Source organism: Rhineura floridana, chromosome 2 (assembly GCF_030035675.1).
Source record: "Rhineura floridana isolate rRhiFlo1 chromosome 2, rRhiFlo1.hap2, whole genome shotgun sequence".
In the NCBI taxonomy this organism is placed as follows: Eukaryota; Metazoa; Chordata; class Lepidosauria; order Squamata; family Rhineuridae; genus Rhineura; species Rhineura floridana.
In genome coordinates this window covers 104,419,645-104,437,660 of record NC_084481.1, presented here as the reverse complement: position 1 = coordinate 104,437,660, position 18,016 = coordinate 104,419,645, and the positions used below count along the sequence as shown (strand labels likewise).

Genomic DNA, 18,016 nt, shown 5'->3' with positions numbered 1-18,016 from the left:
ATGTTTTTTCCTTCCCTTTTTGAATTATCAGTACGGATTTACAGGGGGGAAACTGTGATAGCTTCCATTTGCCAGTAACATCAAGTGAACCATACAAATTAAAAGGGGATGCAAGTAGCACCAGACACATAGTAAAACCCTATGTAGATGAGCCCTGCATCCAGAGAGAGGAATAATCCTACTGTTATCTTTTTGGCACCTACTGAAGACCTTCCTCTTTCAACAAGCCTTTTAAGTAGAGACCTTATCCCAGTCTGCATTTGTGTTGGAATTGCTTTTTAAGATGTTTTTAAAGGTGTTTTGTTCTAATATATTTTAAAGTCTGTTTTTAACATGTTTTAGAGTGCTGCCCTGGGCTCCTTCTGGGAGGAAGGGTGGGATATAAATCAAATTTTATATATATATACTGTTCTTCTTAAGTTTATAGTAAATTTCTAAACAAAAAATTGTAAATGATATATGTCTTACCTGCCAAAAGGATTTTCGAAATATATAAAAATCCATCTCAAATGCAGCTGTAAATATTATAACTGGTGTAAACAAATGAAGGAAAAGCGCAGGATCGATATCTGCAATGTTCTTCACAATAGGAACCTGCAATATAAAATGAGTAGAAAAACTGTTAACTTGCACTCCCAAGCACGTGATCAGAGTGAGTAGGAAAGGGATACCAAGACTTCTTCCTGTTCTGTACAGGGAGGACAGCAAGGGAGAGGGCCCTACTAAATCCTAAAGTCAGACACAGTGCCAGATGGCAAGCTGGATGCCTGAAACTTTACCCTTGTGCAGACACCCTCTGATGGAACAATCTACAGATGAATATTTGAAGTAACTATGATATTTTAAACATTTTAAAATGTTGAGTCCTGGGCTCAATTTAGAAGTGGCCTCAGCAAATCATGCTATTTTCTAAAAAACAATAATAAAACTCAAAAAAGCAACTGTTTGTTCCCAGCTCAATTCCAAAATTCAAATCTCTCCCCAAACCCTCTCCCCTGCAAATCCATGTATCTTGCTCTGCCACCCCCCACTCTTCCCTTCCCATTGCCTGCTGGAGAGGACAAAGAGATCTTGCTGGAAGTCTCAGTGGCTTCCACTTCTTCCTTCATCTACTACTACTTTGAATGTTGCATGTTAATATTATAGCATTCTCAGGCACAGAGTACTGTGGGAAATGCAATTTTTCAGGATACATTTGAATCTTTAGCATGGAATGGATTTAGGCACCCTGGAGACTATGTGCCCCAGGCTACTTGCTCCTAGGATGCCACCACAAGCATGGAGAAAAGCTTCCCAGGTGCAAGGAATCCCAAGCATGTGGTGTAGTGGTTAAGGTGTTGGACTATGACCTGGGAGACCAGGGTTCCAATCCCCACATAGCCATGAAGTTCACTGGGTGATCTTGGGCCAGTCACTGCCTCTCAGCCTCATGAAAACCCTATTCATAGGGTCGCCATAAGTCGGAATCGACTTGAAGGCAGTACATTTACATTTTGACATACATGCTAAAGACTCAGGTGCCCTAAAAGGGGGCATTTCCCAGGGTCGCTGACACAATACTACGGCAGTGCTTAAGATGTCAAGGAAGAAAGGACCAGGTCTGTTTAAATTCTAAGCCAAAGAAGAACATTTGTGGGACATGTGGCCTGACTCATAGTATACCTCAGTAGCGACACAATTACCAATGAGAGGGCTAGGAGGTGTAGGCCTTCCAGTAAAAGCATCCAGTTAATGCTAACAGACTGAATGTGGTGAAAGATAAGGAGAATTTCCTACTCAAGAAAATGTTTATGACCAGCCTGCCCGAATTTATAAATCTGGATAAATAACGTAAGGAAACTAATTATACACATCACTATATGTACTGGTTGGGTACCTGCCAAGCCAAGGCCCCTTACCACTTACAGTGATACTAGATTTACCTATTGCTGCTGAAGGTTACCTTTGGATGTTGTGATAGTAAGATTCCAGTGAAAAACACTGACATTTGTGAATGAAAAATTAAAGGAATTAGATAAAGAGATACACTGTTGCAAATACAACAGGATTCAAGTGCAACACTTCACCAGAAACAATAGGAACATACAGGAGTAGTTCAGAAGGGAATATTTGAGTTTAGAAGCCAACCTAAGAAAAAAGGGATATAGTATTATTATGATTGCATATGAACTCAAATACAAGACACCTACCATTTATATACCACGTCATATCCTTGAAAACCATTCCTAAGTTGATACCTTTGGACTGTTGACTGACTGTGATGGAATTACTTTCATCAAGCAAGTATGCTGAAGACTACAACCCAAGCTGGCGATTTTAAAATCTCAATGATTGTGCAAGTCCCATCCAGCTTACAATTATCAATGCCCTCTGTACTGTTTCATTTTAGCAGACTCAGCAACATGTGAGCCAATATGTTCAGAAATACCATGTGGCCAAACCCTTTCAATAGGAAACCTTTTCAATCTGGAAATTTCTCAAGCTGAATTGCCTTGCAGTGGCAGTGCCCACTGGGTCTCTCTAAGCCATCTGCTTTCTATTACCACGTATCTACCCTGCCTACAGATATCCCAAAACAATAGACTAGCAAGAGCAATTACTGTTACCATTTGCAGGATGGTGATATGGAGTCAATCTGCATAGAGGACTAGTGTCAGAGGCATGCAGGGAGAGCAGAGAAGGAATGGATTCTCCTCTCTCCTTTTGCCTCCTCCTCAGCCTACTGTGTCTCCATCAGTACTTTATGTTTACAAAATATAGAAAAATGTATTTCCTTAGTAGTTATTACAATGAGAAAAATAACTTGTTATACATTACCTGAGATGAAAAATGGGATATCATTCCAAGGCTAATTCCCATGCAACATATCACTACAAGAATAGGAATTTTTACTTCTTTCAAAATAGTTCGCAAAAAAGCTGGGGGGAAAAAAATACTATTACAAATGTAATCAATACTACTTTGAAATAATTTCAAGATAATGTCAGTGATAAGTAACTGCTTTTTTTATTTCAGTGTTTATTTTATTTATAAAAACATTTATAGACAGCCCCCATAGAAAATACCAGGGTGTTGTACAATAAAATTGACAAAACAAATAGAATGCCATTAAAAACAGTACAGAATGATCATAAAAATAACTGGCTCTTCTTAACAGTTTAAACCACTGAATAGGCCTGTCAACATAAAAAAGTCTTCACAAGGTATATAGACGTGAGAAGTGCCAAATCTCTACTAGAGGAGTATTCCACAGAATGGGACCATTGGTACTAAATGCCCAACTTCTAGCTGAAGTCAGGCTTATGAAACACAGGGAACAACTAATAGCATTCCTCGAATGATCTAAGTGATCAAGTTGGGATGTAAGAACTCGGGTGGTCCTTAAGGTACCCTGGACCCTAGTTGTTCCGAACTTTGTCCATTAATACAAGAACCTTGAACCTGCCCAGTAGAAATTTAGCGGAGGCATTAGATGCTGTTGGCTATCTGCCTCCATCAGTAGTCTAGCCGCTACATTCTGGAGCTGGAGCCTTCAAATCAGGCCCGAGGGCTGCCCCATACAGACCACACTGCAATATACTAGTCTTGAGATCACCAATGCATTGGACTGCAGTGGCCAGGCTATCCCAATTCAGATAAGGCCATTGCTGGTGTAACAGATAAAACTGGTAAAAGGCACTCTAGCCACAGAGGTCACTTTGACCTCTAATGGTGACAAAGATGTATCCTTCCAGGAGCACCCCCATGCTACATACCTGCTCCTTTAGAGAGAGTATAACCCAGTCCAGACACAAGAACCACTTAACCACAATGTCTTCCCAGAATTCAAACTCAATTTATTGGCCCTCAACCAGTCTACCACTGTATTCAGGCACTGGTCCAGGGCTTCCTGTATCAGATTACGGAGAGATAGAACTGTGTGTCATCAGCATACCAATAACACTGTGCTTCAAAACTACTAATGATCACTTATCAATGGCTTCATACAGATGCTAAATAGCATTGGGGACAAAATAGTGCCCTGCAGAACCCTCTAGCAGAAGTGCCATGAGAACCAAAGAACAGCCCCACAATGCTACTCTCTGGATATGACCAAAAGTAGGAATGAAACCACTGCGATACAATCCATCCAATACCCATCCCAAGCAGTCAGTCCAGGAGGATAGTACGTTCAATGTATCAAAAGCCACTAAGAAACTGAGTAACAGGTTAACATTCCCACTGCCCCCCTCAATAATGTTCATCTATCAGGGGGACCAAGGCTGATTCAGTCCCCAAATCAGAACTGAACCCAGACTGAAGTGGATCCATATAATCAGTACCATGCAAGAATACTTGCAGTTGCTTTGCCACCACCCTCTCTACCACCTTCTCCAGAAAGGGGTACTGGTAACTGGCCAGTAGTTATCACACACCACTGGGTCTGGGGTGTTTTTCGTTTTCTTAAAGGAGCAGATATATCACTGTTTCTTTAAGGGTGGTGGGCACTATCTCATCACACAATGATGTGTTCACAACATCATGGATCCACCCAGACCCCATTCTCCAGCTAGCTTTCAGCAGCCAGGAAGGAAAGGAGTCCAGAGAACATGTAGCCAGATTCACTGCTGTAAATATCCTGTCCACGTCATCAGGCCGCATCAGCTAGAAATGATTTCATAACTATGGGCCAGATGTAGCAGTGACTGGACTTGACTGGACATGTCATTATAGTGGCATCCAGGTAGCTAGAAGTCACCCAACTTTACACTCCATGTCTTGCAAACCACTTGCAGCTAGTTATCATGTGCTCCAAGGATCTGCCCTCCAAAACGGGAGTAACTAGTCTCCAGACCATACGGAACAACTCTGCCAGCTGGCTCCTCAAGGACACAATGGATAAAGTATGACTTCTTCCACCTTCACGACCACAATAGGCACTATTATATGTCCTAACATGTGTTCAGTCTTCTTTGGAGCAAGATTTCTGCCACTTGTGCTCTAGTCTTCATCCAGCCCGCTTCATCTACTGCAGGTCCTCAGAATACCACAGAGCAATGTGATCTCAATGGTGCCAGAGAAGACTCTTGGGATCAACACAGGGCCCGAAAAAGGGTATTACCGGGGGGGGAGTCAGGGTGAAACCGAGGAGAGGAGGACATACGCCACATTCCGGCCCCATTTGGTTCCGCCCTGAAGCCCCCAGTCCCAGCAGATGCTACACTGGGAGAAAGAGCAGCAGAAGGAAGCATACATTTATTTTCCTTCTATTGAGCTCTGCTGGCGCAGCCAGCATGCTACTCTCTCCCCAGGGCGTCTGAGAGGAGGTAGGAGGTAGCAGTCCCTTCTGCTGGCTCCACTCCTGATGGCCTTCGTTGGATTGCTCTGTAAGGGATTGTGAAGGTCAAAAACAGCTCTTTGAATTGGGCTAGAAACTGACTAAAGCCAGTGCAGTTGGCACAGCATAGACATTTGATAATTTCATCTGCAGAAGAAACTATAAAGTTCATACCACCATGGCACTGCTATGCTGAGGTTATAGGTCCAGGGCATTCATTACAATTATTATTACATTTTATTTTTTCTGTTTACAGATCCCTAATGAAAAACCTTCTATTTCATAATTTTTGTTCTATGAAATACAATTTAACAAAGTAAATGAAACTAAAAGATTCTTAATGTTTTTAGTAAAGTGCATACCTGCAAAACAGGATACCAGTTCAAACGCTGAATTGCTGCTCTCATTTCTTGTTCTTGATAATTAACTTTTTATTTTATTTAACAAAATGTATATATCATTTGATTGTAATAAAACCTCAAAGTGATCTACAAAATATTAACACTATCAATTAAAAAAAGTTTTAAAAAGTAATTAAAACGTAAAATATAATTAAAATCAACAGAAAGCTAAGAAGAGATTAAAAGATATCAGTATCTACATGCCTGGATGCTTGCCTAAACAAAACTCTTTTAAGCATAACGTCTTTTTTATTTTAACTATTAAAATAGAGTACTACAAATATTATTAAGCATAAAGTCTTAAATAACTATTCAGTTTTTGGTACACTACATAGTACGACAATCAGCAGTCATGCAGGTAATAAAATAAAAAACCTCTGAAATATGCTACTAGACACATTCAAGTAAAGCACAACATGAATATACTGCAGAGACCCTGGTCATTTCCAGATGACCTAATAGCATTGATCCTGATTTGATTTCACAAAGTTTGCAGGGAGGTTACAAGACATTGGCAGTTTACTAAGCACTCCTTTCTATCTGTCTATCATATGACACTTTTCAAAACATTTTTATCCCACACTTTCTAATGCATTTCCCCATCACTTTCCTTATCACTTCTTATAATAAGTCATGTTTTTTGTTGCTGGTTTTTTTGTGTGGTTTTTGTGTTTGTTTTTCAGAAAAAGTGCTTATTGCACAAGAGTGACAAATCCACTTTAACTGCACAACCTGAATTTGCTGATACATGATTGAATCTCACTCTCAAAATAGTGATTGTCTTGAAGCATCCTTTCAGATTGATAGTCTGGCTCAGTACATTCTAGGCACTGCTAGCCAGATAACAGGGAAATAGCTTCAGGAAAGTGATTTCTGGGAGTGGGGGGGATGTTAAACTGCCTCTTTCCAGTACTGCTGTCTGATCAGACTCCCCCTTCTCCCACAGCTGCTATTAAGCTTTTCTAAAAAAAAGAAGTGTGAGATCCAATCACTTATCTCCCAATGTCACATCCAGTTTGAAAATAAGGCTGTAAACACACTAGTCGACAGATCAACGTGTTTCCATTAGCCACGAGAAATGGGTTGATCTGCCAAACAGTTGCAAAATCTCTTTGAAGCTGATTTTTTTTTAAAAACGCACTCAAGTGGCTCCCACCAGGTTTTACAGTAAAAAGGGGTGGGGTTTGACTAGCGTCATGTGCCCCTGTTTTCGGAAGAGAGAGGTAGAGACGCACTGGAACCGGCAGAACATTGAGTATGTTTCCACCCTAAGAGACATTATGGTACTTACTTATGCTAGACAGACCAGAATTAGTTTAGGCAAATTAGCAATTACACCTCTTAGTTGTCAAAGGTTTATTACAGAAAATAAATGAACAGGACTTAAAGGCACGGGCCTGGGTGTAGAAAGAAAGACTTGTGCCATACAAAGGCTGGTGTCAGCCTTTCAATTTAGAAGGCAAATTTTCCCTTATGCGTCCACACTAGTAGCTTCCTTGAGATAGCACTTGGGCATGAACTATATTGCAATTTTACTGGGTAATAAAAATATCAGGTCTATCAGGGATCCAAAAATGGGCTTACCAGCTCAACAAGATCTCTAGGCATGAGGAAGGCAGGGTTTCTTTCTGTGCCATAATTCAAAAAGTATTGCTGGTTTAGAGCAGAAGTGCCATGGTGCCTTCAAAGGCATTCAGTGGTGATCCCAGCCAATAGCCCAAAATCTGAGCTTTCTTTAAAAACAAAGTCTCTAGCCCTCCTGGAAAGGAAGTTATGGAGCAAGATGTTCTAAGCGACCAGGGCTGTGGAGTTGGTATCTCAAACCTTCAACTCCTACTCCTCTATTTTTCTACTGTCTGACTCCAACTCTGACTCCTTCATAAATGGCAAATCTATATTAATGTATTAATATTAATAAATTAATATTAATATTAAAATATTAATTTTATTTTGAAGTCGGAGTCAGTACATTTCTTCCAACTCCACCCAAAATTGCTTCCGACTCCGACTCCAACTCCACAGCCCTGTAAGCGACTGATGTGAAATCAGCCAGCCTGGCTGCTCCTGCCTAACATGAGCCAATGAGTGAAGTCAGAGCTGCGATTAATAATCGAGTTGCTTGCACCAAGCAACAGGAATCCCTGGGATTCTAAAGATATATTGTTTTGCCCTCCCTTTTAGTGCATTTTTCCTGTTGGTCTTTTTTTTCTAGTCCTTGGAATTTCCATAGTTTACCCTTCAATTTTCCCTAGCAACCAAAACACATATTTCCTGTGCTGGGTTCCGCTGAGATCAGGAAACTCCAATGTAAGTCTCTTTGTGTTTAATGGAGCTTACTTCCATGTAAGTGGAGACAGGATGGTAGTCTAGGCTTTGTTTTAGGGCTGGCATTGAGGAAAAGCAGGGTTCTTTTGCCTTCAACGGCTGTATGGCACACAGATATTCAACAGGTCAAGCCATTTCTAGTATGGAAATCCAATTATGGGAAAAGCTTCACCATGACTACTCTCAAATTTTGTGTGATGCCACAATCCCATGGCAGCCATTTTGTGTTATGCCAGACCCCATGGCAGCCATTTTGTGACTGATGCCCCCAGCACACTCTCAATTTGAAACGTGCCCAAAATGTTTGGCAACCTCTGGTTCAGAGTATCTCAAAAGCCCAATGCAACTTCGGGAGCATGTCCCCATCCTTCTCAGATTTCAGGAAAACAGTTTCTCTCTGCTGTTGTGCAGGATTCCAAAGGGTCTTAGAAAGCAGCAAGATTTCTTGTTGCTTTCAAGTGTCACTACAGAAATTCTTTTTAAAAATGTGTTTTTATGCCTATGCCTATCCCCATCTAGAAAAATAAAACAACTGCTGAGAAGTTAATGCCTATTTTGCAATGTTGATTAAAGATATATAGCGACTTTCTTCCAAATACAGGATTTTTCACTGGCTATTTTCTATATTGTAATTTTTATAGAAATATAAGATCCCAATATATCTCCCCAATATTTCCACTGCTCTTGGGAAAGTCAGCTGAATTTTATGTTTCAGTTTTAATGACAGACCCCCATACTACGATTACAGAAAATACAGCCAAGTTACTCATTGTACCCATGAAAACTAGCCACAATTATTAAGGGAAAATGAGTTCCAAGTCAAAATTGTCAGTATTTTTAACTATTCTTGATCATGGGTTTTGTTATCCTCTTATTTTAAAAGGCATAATTTGTATGTATGTGTGTTCTGTTCCTCTCTCTATTGTGGTTGTTCTGATAACCCTTTACTGTATTATGAAGGCTATTTCATTCATTCATTGAAAACATTTATATATCACTAACTTGTATAGAAAACATCCAAGCAGTATAAAATAAATATAAAATCACAGTACACATTAAAAAAAATACAAAAACAGAATCATCCTACGGAACTGACAAATCACATAAAATTTATCCAAGTGAAAAGGGCTGTCAACCAAATAAACTGAATTAACTAACTATTGAGCTGGATGTCTTTTAAGAAATAAATGTCCACCCAGAAAATACAGCCCTCTATTATACAGATTTTTTTAATGTGCGAGCAATGCTTCAACACCAGTATTAGGGAACCTCTGGCCCATGGGCCTCATTAGGCCCACCAGGCCTCACCATTTAGCCCACAATGTTGTTTTGAAGGGGGGGAAAGGCACACCCACCACTGCATTACCTAACACCATATGATGTCAGGCACTGGACTGGTAAAGCTGCAGCATCAAATTCCAAAGGAAAACCCCAGAGCCCACTATAGGTACATTTCCAATTATTCCTTCCAGCCACTGCTTTTGAGTTTCGTGCCTTTTTTATCAGCCTACACAGTGACATAAAAAAAGAGCCAAATTCATCCTGGAAAGAAGAATATATTTCTTCCTTTGCAGCTACAGCTTGAATTCAAACCAAAGCTGCAAAGGAAGAAATCAGGAGCACACTTAAGAGCAATCACCTGATGTCATGTGATTGACACACGCGCACTCACAAACACAAGTCAACTGGTCCACCAGTGGGCCAGTTTCCCATCCCTGTTCCACACAGCTTGTCCTTTATTGTTGCTTTTATTCATGTTGTTGAAGTGTAGGAATGCTTCCAAACTACACAGATAAGAAAGATACACAACTAGCTCTCCTCTCTCTCATACTTTCTGCATGCTACCAAAACAATGGAGGCATTACACACCTTCATTAAGGTTTGACTATTTCAAGTATAGTCCCTTACTACAGGTAAAGAAATCTTTAGATGTTCTTTTTTCATTGATATAACACACACAAAAAGTTGATGTCATGGTTGGTTCTGATACTAAGCTAATACTAAGTTTCCATGGCAAGTTTTGTACCACAAGAATTTCAGAAACAAGGAACAAAAGGTTGATTTTAACAGAAAGGCAGTAAAATTTGATCAAGGCTTATATGAATGGATTCATGCATCATAAAATCATCCTCATGTCAGGCTGATTGATTAATAATATTAACATTGGTATAGTGTTTTCTAATGTTCAAAGCACTTTACAGGTACTAATTGTAATCCTTACAAACAAACCTGTAAGGTATATCACCTTACTGCAGGTGGACGAGGAGACTGAGGTTAAGAGAAAGTGGCTTGCCAAAGGCCACCCAGTAAATTCATGGCAAAGATGACATTTGAACCAGGGACTTCCCAATTCATAGTTTAGTCTTTTAACCACTACACTACACCAGCTCTCATAACAGATAAGAACATATTCAAGAGCATAAGGCCTGCTTTGGTGTTATCCACAGCTTCTAGTTGAGCAAGGAATAACACAGTAGACAAAGCAGTGGAAACTAAGGACAATTTACATGATTTTTTTACTGTTCAACATTTTAAAAACAAGTATGACGAAGTAGAGGCCACAACATTTATATCAAACTATAGCAGAGTGTACAATCTTCCCTAAACAAGAAAATCCGCCAGTTCTGTTTGCTTTCTTGTTGTACTTCTCTTTCACTTCATGTCTGCAAAAATGTTTAACTATTATTCATCAGTGCCAATGTCTACATTCCTCTTTGCTATATCAGATGTGCTCAGGTACAGCACATTCAAAACCCACAATTTGCATTTATTACCTACAAAGTTCATAGCAACCGTGCTGCCCTTTCACCAATTATGGCACACACACACACACTATAAATGTACAGCATCACATTACTGTTAATACTGAGCCTGATCCCTTGCCTTTCTTCCTCTTGTGAGGTTAGTATGGATAGGAAATAACATCCCCTCTTCCAAGTGATATCTTGTTCAAGGTGTCCACATTCCCTTCTACTTGGCAGACCAAATAGCCTCATGCAGCAAATTCAGTCCCCACAATTCACAATAGCTCCCTTCAAAACCATTACTAAACCTGCAGAACTAGTGCATACAGTGCTATCCGCATAGCTGGTTCTTCAGTAATGACACAAAGGCCACATCTACAACTGAAATTCATTCCAATTTAAATAGTCATGGCTTCCCCTAAATAATCCTGGGAAGTGTAGTTTGTGAAAGGGGCTGAGAATTGTTAGGAAACCATTATTCCCCTCACAGAGCTCCACTTCTGTTAAATCACTCTGGCCACTGGAGTTCTGTCAGGGGAACAGGAGTCTCCTAATAACTCTCAGCACCCTTCACAAACTACACTTCCTAGGATTCTTTGGGGGAAGCCATGACTGTTTAAAGTGCAATAAATGTCTGGTGTAGATGTGGCCACAGGCATTTTTAACTATTGATGCAAAGGCATGTCACAGAAAAGAAAGCCCAGACTTCTCTGTAGAGACTTAACCTCTCTACTTTTGAGTTCATAAATTGGCCTTAGCTTACTACTTATAGAAACATACCAGACAAAAGGCACGACCCAGCCAAAGTGAAGCACTCTTAGGTGCCTTTTATGTCATTTTTATTTGCCCTAATATTTTAATTCCTGTGTTTAAGGGGGTGGGTTGGGGGGAGGTCTCCATCTTTGTTGTGATCCTTACATTGTTTTATATTAATTTGTAAAAAAAAATGGAAATGGACTGCCTTCAAGCTGATTCCAACTTATGGCGACCCTATGAATAGGGTAAGTGGTATTCAGAGGGGGTTTACCATTGCCTCCCTCTGAGGCTGAGAGGCAGTGAGTGGCCCAAGGTCACCCAGTGGGCTTCATGGCTATGTGGGGATTCGAACCCTGGTCTCCCAGGTCATAGCCCAACATTCTAACCAGAGCTTAGAAAAGTTACTTTTTTGAACTACAACTCCCATCAGTCCAATCCAGTGGCCATGCTGGCTGGGGCTGATGGGAGTTGTAGTGCAAAAAAGTAACTTTTCCAAGCTCTGATTCTAACCACTACACCACAGTGTTATTTTCACTTATTTGTAAGCTGCTCTGGACGTTCGTGGGACTGAAGTAAAAGCAGAGACAACACCAGCCATAAACAAAGAAACAGTAGTCAGTGAGCCATGGTAACCTACCTTTGCTACCATAAAAAAAAATCAACTGCCTTCATGTTTCAGACCACGCTAGACGGCTACTCTCTTTAATCCTCACAGCAACACATGGCCGACACCCACACACACCATTCCCAAGGACAACGGTGAGCCACATTCAAGAGATGCAGTACTGGCTCCTTGGAACCAAAATCACAAAGGTCCCTTTTAAAAGGGCAGTTCTGTGAACCTACCACCACCACCACCACCCACAGTGAAGCTCAGAACAACCAGGAGCACAATCATCAGCTGGTCCTTATGGATGACCAAAATATTCTTTCTTATGGTAGTTGTGCTCATGGTCGTGATCTGGGCCACACGCGGAAAAGGTTGGGACTTGTGGCAGCACAGCTGAAGTTAAGTCATTTCATCAGGCTAGGATCAGCCTATGAAGAATTTTTGGGGAAGGATCTTTATACAGCTGGATATTTTATGTAAAATATTTACTCCACCTTTTCATCATTCCAATTCCTCTTCTTCTGTGTTTGCCATTGGAGCATAGACTTGGATGATGGTTATGTTAATAAGTTTCCCGTTTAATCTCACTGATATAACTTGCTCAGACCTTGTAGCTCCTAATTGCTTTTGCTACATCATTTCTCACTATTAAAGCAACCCCATTTCTTCTTAATTTCTCATTTCCTGCATAAAACATTTTGTAGTTGCCCGATTGAAAATGTCCCATTCTCGTCCATTTTAATTCACACACCAAGTATTGCAATGTTGATGCGTTCCATTTCTTGCTTGACAATTTGTAACTTTCAGTGGTTCATGCTTCTCACATTCCATGTTCCTATTGTGTATGTTGTACAACTCCAGACTCTCCTTTCACATCTGTGCACATCAACCTCTGAGCTTCCTTTCAGCTTTGACCTGGTGGCGTCATTAGTCACAGCACTACTCGTACTTGTCCGTTGTTCTTCCCCAGTAGCTTGCTGAGTGCCATCTGTCCTGGGTATCTCATCTTCCAGCACTATCTCATGTTGCATTCTGGATACTCTGTTCATAAGGTTTTCATGGTAAGAGGTATTCAGAGGTGGTTTACCATTGCCTTCCTCTGAGTCTGGATGCATCTTAGTCTGGTGTTTCAGCTTTGACCATTCTGCTAGGAGTCTAACCTCTTGGTCTGCACTCCTGACGGCATTGCTCTCAGCTTCTTCGACACACTCAAACCCCCTCACCACATTAAGGTGCAATAATAATAATAACAAAAAAGTGCCAGTCAGCCCAACATACCCACCCACAGAGGAGGCTGCCTGTCATGTACCTACTTAATTCACTGGTCTCCTTTGAATAAATCTCCACTGGGGACAGGTAATTCTGCTGCGATTCATCTTTAAGTGAGATTGGATCACAGGAAGCTGCTCACTGCATCTCTGCAAGTCACTGCTGTGATCTTCCAAATAGGAATTTCCCAACTGGTGACTCATGAAGAAAAGGGAAGGTGCTCTACTGAGGGTGGGTTGCTCTTCTCTTAAACGCTTAATAAATAACCCTTTTGAAGAAAAAGTATGAAATGTGCCTCTAGTTTTAATGTTTTACACACGTATGCATTAGGCAAACACTGATATGTCTTTCCAAATCTGAAATCCATATGTGCTGCTGAGACTTATGCAAAATGGCCCTGCCCTCATTTTAGGATTTGGTCTAATCATTGATGTGGAACAGTGGATACACATGGACAACTAGCCACAGAATAAAACCCAACCATCTGGAATGTGCCTTGAACCACACTCATTTGCCAGAGTGGAGGCTGCAGCCAGTTTTATTTATTGATTAAGCAACTTGTCGCTTTTCAAACCAAAGGACCCACCCCCCAAGTGGTTCACAATCAAAAGGTTATAAACGCCAACCTCATCAAAATCCCATCACTAAAATCATAACTAAATTCAAAAACTTTTAAAATGTAAGCATTTAGATTTATAAAATCTAAATCTTGGTGTATCTGTTGTGTTTTAAAAATGTTAGCTGCTTTAAGGACTCTAGTTGAGAAGTGGATATTAACAGACATAATAAATTAAAATATATAAAATAAAGCCACGTTAAAACTGTTCGGTATTATAAAAATACACACACAGAAATAGGAACTAATTTGGTTGGTCCTATTTCTTAGCAGAGTTGTAAAAATACAAGCAGCGGAATGAGAATGCAAACCAGCCCACCTTTCTCTATATAAATGATAACAGACACAATCCTTTAGGTAAAAGAAAAAGAACGTTTATTTACAACCTCATATGTTAGGAACATAGGCTCTAGTTTAGAAGAAAGAAAATATAGGTCTCAGTTCATCTTGGTGTTGGTAATGGATGCTCTTAGAGAGAGCATCATGCCATGCGGCCTCTCTCAAAGGTAGGAAGATCAGTAGTGATGGAGAATATTCAAAAATCCCCCAGGACAAAGGAGAAGGAAGTCAGGTAACTAAACCCCACCTATTAGGAAGTTACATTATGGTAAACAGGTAAATGGGATATTCCCAAATATCCCTTAAAGTGACCATGCAATATTAGCCTATTCCAACAAAAACAACATAAATTTCACAGGTTTGCATACAATGGAGCGCTAAGTAAGCATCCCATCAACACAAGGATTACCACTAGCACAATGGAATTTTCCCCCTCTCCTCCCCCATCCTGTTTTAGGGGATCCGCCAACCATTCAGAACAGATTTGGGGAAGATGCAAGGCATGCACAGGGAAGGAAGAGGGGGAGCCCCATTGCACTAGCACAGGGGTGGGGAACCTCTGACCTAATCATGCCCCTCAGAGGTCCAATTTGGCCCACAAGGCCAATTTTCCCAAACCACACCCATTGGCTGATATCACTAGTGACATAAGCTTGTGGTTGGGAAGACAGTGTTTAATTCCGCGTTGGCTGCATGATCATGCAGAATTTAACCCATACTCATCACTTGAGCGAGGATTCAAGTTTGTGCAAAAGTGCCCTTTGAAATAGCACCTGCACACAAGCTGCTTCAAAGAGGCTTTTGCAAAGGTGTTAAGACAGCTCCTGTGCTCAGGGGCTGTCTTAAAGCCTTTTGCAAGTCTCCCCCCTTCCCCCCTTAAGACCCTAATCTTGGAGACTTAAAAACAAAGAACAAGAAATTTTGACAGATGAGCAGGACCACCCACCTGCCAATCATATATTGCCATAATGATGTCATATGATTGGCAGATGAGCAACCCTAACCACCTGTCAGATTTGGCCCATGAGGCAGATCCTGATAAAGATCTAGCCTGTGAAGCCAAAAAGATTCCCCACCCCTGCACTAGCAGTAATCCTTGCACTGATGAGACATGTCTTCTAATTTTCCTAGTCTGGCACAGTGGTTAAAGGTTTTGGAGGTAAGACAGTTTCAGGGCTTGAGGGTCCAGATACTACTTTGGAAAGAACATTGCTTGCCCGTATGCCTGCCTCTGCCCCCCGAAGTCTAAACAATCAATACATTTATCAATAAATATATTGTTATAAAGATAGCATGCATCCAGGGCTTTGTCTTCCTACGGAAATGTCCTCCAAAACCTGTCATGAACTTTACCCAGCTCCAGAAAGGGGAAAAACATGAAACAATAGAATTAAAGTAATCCTGTACACTGGGTTGCTGGATGTCATGCTGTGCTCCTTACACAAAAAACCAATGGATTTATACTGATGATTAACACTGCAAACATTTACTAGTTTTAAGAAAACCTTTTTGTATATTGCTTCTTCAAGAAGTAAAGAATCTTTTTGGGGAAAACATAATGGTTTTTTATGTTTATAAATCTATATGCTTATTATAATATTTAGGGCACAATCAATGCAAGATTAAGCATTTTTAAGTCCCATTGATTTCAGTGGAAAAGAGTTAAGCACTTACTTAATTCACCTATTGAAATCAACGGGCCTTCAAGTGCTTAAATTTAGCTGGGCCATGCACATCTTTATGTTCAAATGTAATTCTGTATAATTACATAAACATGTTTTATTATGGACTACAGTCAAGGCAATAAACCATTGATTTACAGGGATACAGATCTAAACTGTGCACAAAATATTTGAGTCTTTTTTGTTAATTGTATTGCACAAAGGGTTGTGTCAAAATCCAGAGCATATTTATGCCATAGTAGTTATTGGATTGTTTTCTTCTTTGCAAAAGAATTCCACCATGAAGATTAAAGTAACAGATAAATCACAATTCTAGTAATGTCTATATGGCAAAGAGAATTTCTCTATTTATTTTAATACAACAGTCTGATTTTTAAAGGAATAGTATTTAGATTTAACTATTTTCTCCATTAAAATATACTTTAAGAAATAATGTATTAGAAGCTAAACGATTCCATTTATTCACCCATTCAAAACTGCTAAAATAAAGAGTAAATGCAAATAATAGTTTGGCTCTCATATAAATGCTAAGTTCTAATTCAATAATGGGACCCTTATTACATCCTGAGTCATGAGTAGAGTTTAAGGGCTTGCTATGCAGCTGCAGATATTTCAATTGAGTTATGATGATGCTTTCAAACACAGAACTCAATATTCTTTGTAATATGGCAAGAAAGTTTTAAAGAGGTTAGTCTTCAGATTGTTTGGCATTCAAATTCTGAGTAACTGGAATGGGTTACCTGATACGATATGACAAAAGGATATGAAAAAGTGTGATGTGTGAGAGGCTATTAAGGGAATTTTGTTTAATCCAGTTCATATTAATAACCTAGTTCCATACAATACTCTTCATTCATACTGCTGTTAAACTGTAGGCTAAAATAACATTATTTCTGTTCACTCTTTTCAACACAGTGATCATAAGGTGATATAGTAATAATTTAAAATGACTGCACTAGTGTAAATGGTAATATTGTTTATGTTAAACATGTTTTAATTAAATAGATATAATACTATGCTGACCTGGAGCTCTTAATTATTGTAGTTACTAGCAAACTGCCATCAGGGTTTTTTCTGTATACTACTTTTTATGTATTCTATTTATTTTTCAAATGTATGAACTGCTTCACAGCATGAACGGTGTATAAAGATAAAAATGGGTCAAAATATATATATAAAAAAAACCAAGCTCTAAAAACAATAAAACCATTCCTACAAGCTCTAAAATAGTAAAACTGTTTCTACAGCTATACAATTAATTTTCCATAAATGAGTGGGGGTGGAATCCAAGTCCTAACTGCATTGGGCTGGGGGAAGGTGGATGTGGTGGCTCCCCGGCTGAGCGGGCAAGCTCCCGGCTCAGCCAGCAGAAGTCCCCCCATCCCAGCTGAGCTGTGGCACCATCAGGACCCTGCCAGGTCTGCCAGAGACAGCCAGCTCAGCGGGCTGAAAGCTAGTGGAAGTCAGCAGCAGCCCCGAATATGGGGTGTTCCAGAGGCGTGGCAGGGGAGGAGCCACAGGGGGGGACTTATGCGACATCCTTGGAACGCTACCATAGGTCCCAATCCCCACAAGAATTCCGCTGGCTAATAGGCCAGAGCAGTAAAAATATTCCCATGGCGGCCTATGGGGACCGCTTAACTGTCCAGTAGGCCTGTTCATGGAAGCTGGCTCTTCCCTGCTGGCTCCTGAGCACAGCTCCTGATGGAGCCGATGCTCAGCTAGGCTGGCAGCTCCCAAATAGGGAATGGTTGCCGTGGAGCTTTCCGCCAGCTCCCCTCCTGCCGGCTCCCCATCATTTGGATTGTGCTGCCCGTCACACCTCATGGAAACCCTTCTTCAACTAAAACTATGATATTCCTAAATGTTTAGTGGTTTATAAATATTAATAAATCTAATAAATACATAAATAATAAAATTATAATGGGAGATGTATATGTGAAAAGACTAACCTCTC

General features: G+C 40.2%; 1 protein-coding gene across 11 annotated transcripts in view; it reads right to left on the bottom strand.

The window, feature by feature from the left end:
• Positions 1-18,016, bottom strand: part of LOC133376937 (sodium/hydrogen exchanger 10-like) — a 238,936-nt gene that overhangs the window by 206,228 nt on the left and 14,692 nt on the right. For 7 of the 11 annotated variants that reach the window (XM_061609934.1, XM_061609937.1, XM_061609939.1 and 4 more), the window contains exons 2-3: positions 2,818-2,918; positions 469-594 (exon numbers count right to left, since the gene is read on the bottom strand). The exons of 1 other annotated variant lie outside the window; for it this stretch is intronic. In XM_061609934.1, the coding sequence (XP_061465918.1) occupies positions 469-594; positions 2,818-2,918 (227 nt within the window). Of the gene's footprint in view, positions 1-468; positions 595-2,086; positions 2,114-2,817; positions 2,919-18,016 lie in introns of those variants that run through there. 3 more of the 11 variants (XM_061609941.1, XM_061609940.1, XM_061609942.1) reach the window with 2 other exon arrangements.